The 13,020-nt window shown below is 34.8% G+C and overlaps 1 protein-coding gene across 5 annotated transcripts in view; it reads left to right on the top strand.

The window, feature by feature from the left end:
• Window positions 1–13,020, top strand: part of LOC141506686 (granulocyte-macrophage colony-stimulating factor receptor subunit alpha-like) — a 62,229-nt gene that overhangs the window by 27,367 nt on the left and 21,842 nt on the right. For 4 of the 5 annotated variants that reach the window (XR_012473960.1, XR_012473959.1, XM_074213671.1 and 1 more), the window contains exon 3: window positions 10,073–10,177. Coding sequence is in view for 3 of the 5 variants with exons in the window: in XM_074213671.1 (XP_074069772.1) it covers window positions 10,078–10,177 (100 nt within the window). In the remaining 2 variants the exon portion in view is untranslated. Of the gene's footprint in view, window positions 1–617; window positions 1,597–10,072; window positions 10,178–13,020 lie in introns of those variants that run through there. The other variant, XM_074213672.1, reaches the window with a different exon arrangement.

Below are 13,020 nucleotides of genomic sequence, written 5' to 3'. Positions count from 1 at the left end.
CATTCAATTGGGGAAATGACTTAACAAACTGTGGTATATGTATGTCATGAAACACTTGTTCTATTAGAAACCAAGAGGGATGGGAATTCAGAGAAGCCTGGAAGGATTTGCATGAACTGATGCTGAGAGAGATGAGCAGAACCAGAAAAACACTGTATACCCTAACAGCAGCACAGGGGTGATGATCAACCTAAATGGACTTGCTCATTCCATCAGTGCAACAATCAGGCACAATTTTGGGATATCTGCAATGGAGATATCCAGAGAAAGAATTGTGGAGTTTGAACAAAGACCTTTAATTTGAAAAATAATCATTATCTTATTATGTAATTTTGCTATCTCATATACTTTATGTTTCTTCCTTAAGGATATGATTTGTCTCTCATCACATCCAATTTATATCAATGTATGCCATGGAAACAATGTAAAGACTAACAGACTGCCTTCTGTGGGGGGTAGGGAGGAGGGAAACAAGATTAGAGGAAAAATTGTAAAACTCAAAATAAATAAAATCTTTCTTCAAAAAAGAAGAATGAAGGACAAACATCATCAGCATCAGCATCCTTATCTGTAAAATAGGTATTATAATAATAGTACCTACCTTTGCAGGATTGTTGTGAAAAGAAATGAGCTATTACTGGTTAAATCACTTAACAGTGCCTAGCACATAATAAGTGCTATATAAAATGTTTATCATTATTATTGGGCAACTACTCTCCTTATAAACATTAAGCTTCACCAGTTTAAGAAAGATCTCTTGGTGGTTTACAAGTCTTATGATAGGTCTACAAAGATACAAGAACACTCAATTGTGTCAGATAAAAAATATTTTCTTCTATTCAATTTGAAAGTTAGAAAACTAAAAAGAAAAGAAAATAGTAAGAAAGCTCCTTGATGGAAGAAGTTACCTAGGGAATAGAGAAGAACTCAGTTCTAAGGCAAAAGAGGAAAAAATGTTGGTGATTAAGGGCATCCTCCGTTTATGTCACGTAGACCACAGATCTGGTGGACTTATAACAACACATAAGGTGATAGAGTGAAGAAAATGAATCAGTTTTATATGGTGCTTTGAGAGATAGTTCATTACAAGGAAAGAAAGTTGATTGAATGGCTTCATTCCCCTTTGCAGCAGTTAAGATTCTGGTATGATGGTCTGTCAAAGTTCTTACATGAGCAGAGAGCTTTATATTTGTATTGTATATGCATTTGTATTTATATTGTATGCATATTATCATTATACCACTTGATTAGTGACAAAATTTCTTCTTTGTTAAAATTTAGGAGACTGTATATATTAGTGTGAATGTGAGTGTATCTGTGTGTGTTTGGAAGGGTCAGGAGGGGGGGAGAATTATTTGCAAATTCAGAAAATAATAAATAATCTGCTTCATCGGGGGTTTTACTATAACCAAAGAACAGGAAAAAATCACTTAGCTTGAATGAGGAAGCTTCGAAAGTGGTGTGTTTGGGGGTGGGGATATGGCAAAAGAAGAACAGTGAGTCACTGTGGGTTTAAAAGAAAGCTTAAAGCTTAAAAGAAAACTTCAGTAGCCAGGAGGCAAGAAAACTGAATCAAAAGGAAAGACAGTGCTAATGGTAAGCCATTTCTTACACAATTTGATTTTATGTTAGGTGAACATGTCTTAGAATTTCTTCATCTAAAAAATGAGGGATTGTATTATATTATTTCTAAGATCCCTTCCAACACTAGCATTATCTAAAGTTATATGAAAGGTTTTTTGTTCAAAACGTCTGACTATAAACTTGGTGTTTTTGTGGGAGTAGGAATGGAAAAATGAATGTCTCAATGCAAAACAGACCATGGAGAAGAAGAAAAGCATTAAATGAAAAACTAATGGTCTGGATTTGAATGAGTATCAATAGGAAAATATAGTCTGAAATTATCTCTAAAAAAATAAAATCTGTTTCTGAGGTGGTTTGCTGGGCACACAGGAAGCTTTCTTATGTATTTAAAGACATTTCCAATTGAATTATCATCACCATGCCCTTTGATCTGTGTTTCTAATTGTGGCAATGGATTAAGACTGATAGATTCACACTTCAATATTCTTGAAACCAATAGTAAACATTTGGAAGTTGATTTACTGTAAAGCCAAGTGATGTAGACAAAGATTGAAAATCTGACTGTGGCCAAGTTTTTCTGACAACCTGAGCCCTCTATCTCTGAAAGAATTAATAGTAACTATTTACTCCTTCTTAGCATATTTACACTGACTAGTTCCTGTCAGTCAGTGCCACTGTACCCAGAGCAGAAATACTGTGATCAACCAAAAGTTCTTATAGCATCCTTGGTCAGTGGATATAGAGCTGCCTGCTTTTAACAAGGTTTTCTATATTGCAATATCTTTGGGAAGTTGTTGCAAATGGAGAACATAAAGAGAACTGGGAGTGGGGAACAGAAAATCATAACAAAAGGGAAAGAAAACTCAGAGAAACATAAAAAGTGAAAGAAGAAGAGTGAAAAGATAGCTAATTATGATGTGGGAGTTCAGAAAAAAGGATCATTAAAAAATAGTCTAGAAGGGAAGAGGCAGAGACTATGTAAAATATTTTTTAAAAATTATTACTATCCAAGTAAAAATGTGAAATGGGTATATAATAATTTAGACAAAAAATTAGGGAATTTTAGTGAAGCAAAAGATCAATACATGTCATAGTTCTCCAAAAAAACCAAAAAACTAAAATCAATGGCTAGAAGATTCGAGGAGACAAATTTAGACTCAATAGATGAGAAAACTATCTAACAGTGAGTACAATGTATGATGCTTTCCTACATAAAGTCAAATTCAGTTTACCAGATCTTTAATTGGTGTTCTTCAAATGGAATCTGAGTGACTATTTTTAAGGGGCATTGTAGTAAAGATTCCCAGTCAAGTATGGGATTGAACTAGATGACCCTTGGGGGTCCCTTCAGAGATGCAACAATTTTGTTAAAAAAAAAAAAGTGAGGGCAGAAGGAGATCCATTTAAATTCTGGTATGAAAGGTGATAGAATTGAGCTTACTTAAAAAGTTTTTTCATACCAAAGAAATGGCTTAAATTGTCTATGGAATAGAAAAGTGGGAGATTTCTCCAAAACTAGTTTATACACACACACACACACACACACACACACAAACACACACACACACACACACACACACACACACACACACACACACACACACACACACACACAGATACATTTTACATTTACTCACAATGACCCTGGCAGTCCTGAAAGGCAGAAAACTTGTTATTGCTGCTGTTGTATTCATTACAGTCTTTATTCATGTAGTTATTAGAACTTTCACACTTTCAGGAGATACAATTTCAGTTGTCTGGTTACTCTCCAAAGTCAATAAATCAGCCAGTCCACAAGGATTTATTCTGTTTTTATTATGTACCGGTCATTGTACTAAGCAATGGATTTGCAAATGGAAGTTACATTCTAATAAAGACAAGACATAATAGGCAGCTGAAAGGGGATATGGTTAGGGAAAGAGGGATACTGGAAAAAAGAAATTCAGAGACTTTTGAAAGCCCAACCCCCAATCAAGTGGACTACAGCTCAAACGCCCCCCTCCAAAAGTTATCACCTTATAGACAAATTAATGCTGATGAGCTTCTACAAAATAGTCAAGGACATTCCATAGAGGAGAGACATCCAGGATCACTGAATCTCTTCCCAAAGCTTTTCTTGTTAGGCTAGAAATATTTTGTGTAAGGCTATAGGGCAAAGAAAGCATTTTTCAGACTTTGATGAGTACATCTTGCCTATTAGAGACAAAATCACTGGCTTTGCTACTAGTTTCTTCTCATTTTAGTCCCTTCACATGTAAATGCAGTCCATTAAAGTCTACCAAAGCTTCTATTCTTCCAGTATAATTTTTGGGAACCCAGGCTCACCCCCAGACCACAATAACCCATTTGAGCAGGATGTGAATAGATGTTACTGTAACATACATACAAAAAGATTTCCCTGAATATCACCTATAGTAATTATATGATGCTCAGTGACAGATCTGCAGGTCTCAAAGACTTGGATAATTTCAACCTTATGCTACTATTTTCAGCTGACTTGAATTATTTCTCAAAAGAATTCAGTCTCCACAATGGGATCTTGAAAATAAACTTCCAATGTATGCCCATTGACCATGCAAAATACAAACTCTCATATACTCCCTGATAGTATAGATTATCAAAATTTATTGCCATAGATCTGCCTTTGAAGGAACATATAATAGATATAAATAGATTGTACCATATTACTAATAATGCCCAAGAAGTAAAATAAAAGTCAATAACTGGGAATGTTGACTAGAAAAGAGAGTAGGTCAATTGTGGGGGGAAACAAATAGTAAAAATTCTATATTAGTGCCAAAATATTGTTCCAAGTTTGAAAAGAAGGCTTTGAACATGTTAATTGACTGTTCTATGGATGATGTATGGGAGAACATGAACAAGTTTCAGAAGATAAATATGGTTCCAGAGAGTACCTAGATATCATCAGTCCTTTAGCTCAGAGCCTTTGGACACTCTCTAGTTAAAGGACATATTATCGAATCATAGAATCATAGAAGTAGAATGACCTTCAAAGGCCATCTAGTTCAATCTATATCTGAATAATAATTCTTTCTACAATGTGAATAATGAATGGTCATCTAGCCCTTGCTTGAAGCCCTACAGTGAGGAGAAACTCACACCTTTCCAAGGCAGCCCAATCTGCTTTTGTTGAACTAATAAGATTTTTCCTGACATCAAGAACAAAAGTACCTCTTTCCACTTTCATTTAGTCAATCAACAAACATTTATTAAGTACTTACCATGTCCCAGGTAAAGCAGAATAATTTTAATTCCTTAACCATTATGTACTTGAAGACAGTCATCATGTTCTCCCTAAATCTTATCTTCTCTAGGATAATTAAATCCCAATTCCTTGAACTAATCCCCATATGTCATGATCTTGAGACTTTTCATCAGCCTGGACAGCTTACTACCTTAGCAATTTCCCTTCTAGAGGCAGCTAGGTGGCACAGTGAATAGAACACCAGCCCTGGAGTCAGGAGGACCTGAGTTCAAATCCTGCCTCCAACACTTAATTGCCTAGCTGTGTGACCTTGGGCAAGTCACTTAACCCCATTGCCTTGAATAAATAATATTTAGAAAAAATTAATTTCACTTCTGAAATATGTGAATAAAAATTCAGATGTGTTCTAATGATTGCAGAGTATAGCAAACTCCACAACATGTCTTTCAATATAGTCTAAGATACCACTAGATTATAATAGCTTTATTGAGGGTCATATCTCACTGTTAATGCATTTTGAATACTAATGTATTAAATTTTTTTTATCTTTCTCAAGAGGGATCTGGTTCCATCTCTGTCCCAATAGAGATATTCCCTAATTTCACTACTTCACTCCTAAAAAAAGACCTAACTTTAAAAGATCAAGATCTTCCACTACATCCAAGGCCATCTCTAGTCATCCTGATCTATTTTGGATCTAGAGGAGAAAGTGAGACTAGTGATTTTGCAGATCCAGTTAAATTCAATTCACTTGCACATCACAGCATTCATTTACATAAATTTTCAATTATGTACAAATATACATAGCAAATAAATGACTGGGCATTTAAAAGGGAAGGAAATTGGGGCAGCTAGGTGGCACAGTGGATAGGGCACTGGCCCTGGAGTCAGGAGGACCTGAGTTCAAATGTGCTCAGACAATAATTACCTGTGTGGCCTTAGGCAAGCCACTTAACCCCATTGCCTTGCAAAAACCAAAAAAACAGAAGAAAAAGAAAGGAAATTAGGAATGATTAAGCCTATGAAATGCATTAATGAATAACAACTCAGGCTAACTGACATTCAATCCAACGCATATTTCTTTCTCAGAGTTATGCATATAGGAATCATACAGTCTAATCCCCTCATTTTACAGATGAGGAATGAGGCACTCAATGAGGCTAAGTGACAGTTAATGGCAAAACTAGGATTTGAACCCAGAATGTTTGATGGCAAGTTTAGTGCTCTTTCTGTACCCAGAAAGATCAGTATCTTTTTATGAGGAATCACAGGTCTAAAGACAGGAAGTGGACAACTAACTTGCTCTGATGTGTTCAGAATTGTTTAGAGTGCAGATGGTTAGGAACTATCCTCAAAAGACTTTCAAATCATTTACAGGGAATTAAAACACAGGTCAATTAATCAACCAGTCAACAAGCATTTATTAAGTGCTTCTTATGTACTGTGTTGAGTTTGGGACCTACAAAGAAAAGTAAAAAAATTATCCTTTCTCTTCAGGATCTTACATTTTATTGGAGGAAATGTGTTGTAGATATACAAATGTGTACAATGTTCATTAAGGGAAGCTAGGTGGAACAGTAGATAGAGAGCTGGGGCAGGAATTGGAAACTCATCTTTATGAATTCAAATCTGGTCTCAGAGCCTTACTAGCCATGCGACTCTGTTCAAGTCTCTTAATTCTGATTGCCTCAGTTTCCTCTTCAGTGAATACAGTAGTGAGCCTGAAATCAGGAAGACTCAACTTCATGAATTTGTCTGTAAAATGAGCTGGAGAAGGAAATGGCAAACTACTATGATATCTTTTCCAAGAAAACCCCAAGACACAACTGAAACAATCAAACAAAAAACATAGCTTAGTGCTGAGGATACAAAAAAGAGGCAAAAGTCAGTTATCTGCCCTCAAGGAGCTCACAATCCAATGGAAGAGGCATCAAATAATTATATGCAAACAAACTATAAATAGGATAAATAGGAAATAGTCAACCAATGGAAAGCACTAGAATTATAAGGGTCAAAATAAAAGATTTCCTGTAGAAAAAGAGATTTTAGTTGGGAATTAAAGGAGGCCAGAGAAGATAGACAAAGATAATGAGAGAAAGTAATCTAGATAAAGAGAATAGCCAGAGAAAATGCCCAGTCAAGAACTGGATTGTGGGGAGGCTAGGTGGCACAGTGGATAGAGCACTGGCCCTGGAGTCAGGAGTACCTGAGTTCAAATCCAGCCTCAGAAACTTAATAATTACCTAGCTGTGTGGCCTTGGGCAAGCCACTTAACCCCATTGCATTGCAAAAAAAAAAAACTTAAAAAATAAAGAATTGGAGTGTCTTGTTCATGGAACATCCAAGAGTCCAATGCCATTGGATCCCAATATACGTCCAGAAATAAGGTATAAGAAGACTGAAAAGGTAGGCAGGGATAGATTATGGAAGGCTTTGAATGCCAGCAGCATTTTTTATTTAATCCTAAACATTATAAGAGGAAACTGGAATTTATAGAGTAAGAGGAATAGAGGCAGTGGTGACATGATCAGATTTGTACTTTAAAAATCACTATGGTGGTTGAATGGAGGATAGATTGAAGTAAAGAGAGATCCACCAGGCAAATCCACCAGCAATGTATCATGATAATTCAAGTAAGGTGATGAGAACAAGGACGTGCCCAAGAATAAAAGCAAGGTCTGAGGAAAGGGGGAATATTGGAAAGACAGTGCAAAGTCAACAAGCCTTGATAGCAAGTTGAATACATGGAGTGAGAGATAATGAAAAGTTAAGAATGACTCCCAACTTGTGAGCATGGGAGACTGGGAGGATGGAGATGCCCTCTATAAGTAAAAGGGAAAATAGGAAGGGAGAGGAGAGTTAGGGGAAAGATAATGAATTCTGTTTTTAGACATGTTGAATCTACTTTCATGAACTACACCATAATGTGATTTAGTTTGTGATAGACATATAAATTGCATTTAAAATGTTTACTTACAAAAAGTATTTTTGTATTTAAAAGTATTTCACATTATATCCTTCCCCCCCCCCATTTACTAGATGGCAGCTAGTTTTGCCTTTCCTTAGTTTCAGAATCAGTTCAAACAAACAGAAACCAAAGTGATAAAAAAGGCAGTCTTGGGAACAGTGAAAACAACATCTTCAATAATAACAAGTTACTAGTTATAGTTCAGATAAATAGTATGGGGTAATTGATAGGGAATTAGATCTAGGAGTCAGGAAAACCTGGGTTAAAGTTCCACCTCTGACACATACTGCTTATATGACCCTGAGAAAGCACTTAACCTTTAATTAACTCAGAATATCTACCCTGGTAGGGAAAGATTCATCTCTTGACATTCCCTGTACTGATGAGACAACAGGAAGGGAAGGAAGGAAGGAAGGGAGGGAAGGAGGGAGGAGGGACAGAGGAAGGGAAAAAAGGAAATAAAATAAAACAAACATTTCCATAACATGGTACGATAAAAAAAAAGATGATTGCACAGGTGCACAACCTGCTATTTTTTCCAAATATACAACAAAATTATCATGTAAATTTCTTTTCATATATGTGTGTGTGAGAGCAAATTATTCTAAAAATACTTCTATTAATCAATTATTTCTCTGGATGCAGATATCTTTCTTAATATATCCTTGATAGCTAATTTGGGTATTTACAATAGTTAAAATGACTTATTCACTTAAAGTCATTCTTTGGATTTTTTTCCCAGGCAACAGGATTAAGTGACTTGCCCAAGGTCCCACAGCTAGAAAATTATTAAGTGTCTGAGGCTGGATCTGAACTCAGGTCCTCCTGACTCCAGGGCTAATGCTTTATCCAATGCACCACCTAGCTGCCCCTTAAAGTCATTCTTAAAACAATTTTGCTAAGACTATATGCAATATTATCTTGGTTCTGCTCATATCACTCTTCATTACTTCATACAAGCCTTTCCATGTATTTTTTAAACATTAGGTTCATCATTTCTTATAGCACAATAGTATTCTATCACAATCATAAACCTTCAGCCATTTTCCAATTGATGGACATCCCTGCAATTTTCAGTTCTTTGCCACCACAAAAAGAGCTACTATAAACATTTTAGAACATCTAAGTTCTCTTCTTTTTTCTCTAATTATCTTCAGAAATAGACCTAATCATAGTTTTGCTGGGTCAAAGGATATAAACATTTTAATAATTCTTTGGGTCTAATTCTAGACAGATCTCCAAAATGATTGAATCAATTCCCAATCCCATAAATAATGAATTAGTATGCCAATTTCTCCACATCCCCTCCAACATTTATTACTTTCCCATTCTATCATTTTAACCAATTCAATAGGTATAAAATAATATCTCAAGTTTGTTTTAATTTGCATTTACTAATCAATAATGATTTAGAGCATTTTAAAAATTAGTTTTTAAAAAAATTAAAAACAATCCAAGAAAATTTTGAGAAAGTTAACCAATTAGAAAAGGAAATAACAAAATCTTAAGGAAATTAATAACTTCTTGAAAATAGAATTAGGCAAGTGAAATCAAGTGACATTGTAAGACACAAAGATATAATAAAACTAGAAAAAAATAAAAGAGAATCTCAAACATCTCATTAGAAAAACAACTGATCTGGAGAACAGACTGAGAAGAATCTATCTGAATTGTTAGGCCACCTGAAAGTTATGACCAAAAAACATAATCTGGTTACAAAATCACAAGAAATTAATAAAGAAAATTTCCCTGAATTTCTAAAACAAGAAGATTAAGTAGAAATGAAAAGAATCTACCAATCACTATCTGAAAGAGATCCTAGGAAGAAAATTTATAGGAAAGTCATAGGCAAGTTTCAAAATTCCCAGATTAAAGAGAAACTATTGCAAGCAACAAGAAAAAAAAAGAATTTAAATAATGTGGGAAAACAAATAGCACTTCACAAGACCTAGCAACTTATACACTTCTACACAACTTCTACAAAAGACCATAGTTTATTTTGGAAGAGCAAATGAGCTGAGATTACACTAAAAATAATTTATCCAGCAAAGTTGAAGATAATCTTGCATGAAAAAAATGGATTTTTGATGAACTGACTTTCAGTTATTTTTTTTACAAAAAGACCAGCACTCATTGGAAAATTAAATATAAAAGATCCAGAAGAAATATTAGGAAATCATTAAGGACTAATTATAACACACTAGGGACTAGTACTTCTCATGGCTAGAAACATAGGGGAGTAAATTTTCTCAGAGTATGCTAACAACTGTTTCTTCTTTTTTTCATTTCAACAGTTCTAATGTTCTTAATGGTCTACTCCATGGCTGATCTCATGGTCTTCTTTATTTGGACGTCAGTGATATTAACCCCAGCATTCTGCCTGACACGGGAGCAAGAGGGTGAGTATAGTATAATAATTAAATGAATTTAGTTGAATGTCCCAAAGATCTGAGCAGTTTCCTTTATTTTATTTTTTGAGATTATTTCCTCAGGCTAGAATAGGATACCAAACCTATTCCAATTATAATTCTTGCATAGGTTTAGTCTCCTGCTTTTCTAACCTGAACCAGTTTTCCCCCTTCCTAAGGCAGCCTTGTGGCCTTCTGCTCTGAGATGCTCTCCATATTGGTTCTAGACTTAGTGAGGACATCTGAGCAACATAGCCCATTGCAGTTCAGCACTTCCAAGTTCAAACAATCCATCAGCCTCCCCAACAGCTGGGACTGCAAATGTATACTACCATGCCTAGCTGAGTGCAGTTCCATTTTATCAAATTGCCTTCAACTGGCTTCATTTATTCACTACATATATTTCAGCAAAGACATCTAGCACTATTTCTGGCATCAGTAGCAACCTTACAAATGAGATGTGCTTAACCAAAAATTGCTATGTGGATCCTCTACTTAACACTATAAACAGTAAGCTAAATTCATAGCCAGTCTCTTAAAGGTTCTACCTAAGAGATGTTGCATAAAGTAATCATGATCTCTGAAAAAATGCCTATTTTAATTAATATTATAAAGAAACAATACTTTAAGTATTTTTCTATGGTAAAAAAGAGAATAAATATAGGGAGTTTGACAAAGAATATCTTCTTTATTCATAACAATTTATACTTATTAAAATGCTTCTCTAATTTTGACCTTGGAGGAAGACAACTAAATAAACAGAACAAATGTCAGTATATCTATTTGGAAACATATAGAATTTAAATAAATTTTCTCAAGAACATACATTGAGTGGCAGCCTTAGAACAAAACCTCAAATATTTATTCTGTGATTTTCCTAAAACATTTGTAAGTAAAACTCACAATCTCCTTTTTAAAGTAATTATGAAAGGTGAGATTTCAAGAATCCCCTAAAGACAAAAAGAAAGGAGCTGGGTAAGCTAGGAAAGGGAAGTTGCTTAGGCCATATCATGAAAAATTTTAGCATTCATTTTTACAAGATTTTGAGTTCCCAAATTTTTCCCTGCTTTCTTCCTCTCCCCTCTTCTGAAAATGGCAGGCAATTTGATATAATTTATATATGTGCTATGATGTAAAATATATTTCTATATTAGTCTCAGTTGTGGAAGAAGAAACAGATCTGAGGTCAGATTTAAACTCAACTTTTCCTGACTCCAAACCCAGTGCTTTATCCACCGAATTACCTAGATGTCCAACTAAATGAAGAAAAATCAAGTAGCACCATCTAATATAGCCTAATAAGTTTTGTAAGATTTTGATATGTTGGTACATTAAAAGCTACAATGAAAAACTATTAATAAGGGTGGGGATAAATAGAGAAGTCAATTTTAGAGGAAGCATTGAGAATAAGAGAAAGACTAGAGTAATTGTAGCTGATAGATGTAGATTCAAATCTTAGCTCTTTCACTTCTTGGGCAAGTTTAGGCAAATCACATTAACTTTCTGGGAATAATTTTCCTCATCTGTAACATGAAAAGGCTGAATTTGCTAAGCTCTGTGGTGTCTCTAAATTCACAATTTTATGATATTTGGTAGAAACATAATGTAGACTGTAATAGAAGAAAGAATCAGTTATAAAAGCCCAGAGGAGTGAGAGATAATGTGGAAGTGTGTTTTACAGGAGATAGTAGCAAATATTAACAAAAAAAAAGTAAGAGGACAAGAAAGAGTTAATTTGGGCCACAACAATTCAATGGGAGTATTGAGAAAATAGGTGATATTACAACTCTGATAGTAACATTGGGTAACGAAGGAAAGGCATAGATGAAAGATACCTTTTTTTGTCACATCAGATTTGAAATGTTCAATTAGAGAAATTATTTAAATATAGCCATTGCATGAGCATAGCAACTGGGTATATGTATTGGATGGAAAGAAAATGCCTCAGATGTGATCATACCTAAACTATAGCAAAAACCCAGCAAGTTTGTACTTCTAGACTAATTGGAACCCTGAAAGATAATCCAGTTGGAGGTTAGTTAATTGAGGAGCTCCTGAGCATATGTGTTGGGCATCAACATATATGACCAAAAGAGGATATTGCAGTATGGAACCTCATTCTGGAAGTCAAGTTAAGAGAGAATTTTGAGATAAGAGCAGTGAATAACATTTAAAATTCAGCAAAGTTAAGTAGATTTGGAATTACAAAGGACTTCTTTTAATTTTAACCATGTGAAAGTCACTGAAGACTTTAAGAGAAAAAATGGATACTAGAGTGGATAAGAGTTAAGGAAGCAAGAAACCTAATGCTTTCTGGACTTAGAAGAGGTGCTCTTGTATCTCTTTGAGAACCAGTGGAATTGGAGCCTATTTTAATGTTAGGGTAAAGAATAAGAAGCAAGGGTCAGCTAGGTGGTGCAGTGGATAGAGCACCAGCCCCGCAGGCAGTAGGTCATGAGTTCAAATACAGCCTCAGACAATTAACAATTAGTAGCTCTGTGAGCTTAAGCAATCACTTAACCCCACTGCCTTGCAAAAAAAAAAAAAAAAGAAAGAAAGAAAAAGAAAAGCATCAGCAAAGACAATTCTAAAGAGTTTGTGATGGTAAATGCCATCCACATCCAAAGAATTATGGAGTCCAAATGCAGATCAAAACTTATCGTTTATCCCTTTGTTTATTTTTTTATTTTCCTTTCTCATGTTTTTTCCCTTTTGTTCTGCTTCTTCTTTTGCAACATGACTACTATGGAAATACATTAACAAAACTGTGGGTGGTGTGTGTGTGTGTGTGTATACATACATGTATACATATATATAGAATATCAGATTGGTTT

Source organism: Macrotis lagotis, chromosome 1, assembly GCF_037893015.1.
Source record: "Macrotis lagotis isolate mMagLag1 chromosome 1, bilby.v1.9.chrom.fasta, whole genome shotgun sequence".
Taxonomy (NCBI): domain Eukaryota; kingdom Metazoa; phylum Chordata; class Mammalia; order Peramelemorphia; family Peramelidae; genus Macrotis; species Macrotis lagotis.
The sequence above is the reverse complement of the archived record's forward strand: the minus strand, read 5'-3'. Positions and strand labels throughout refer to the sequence as shown.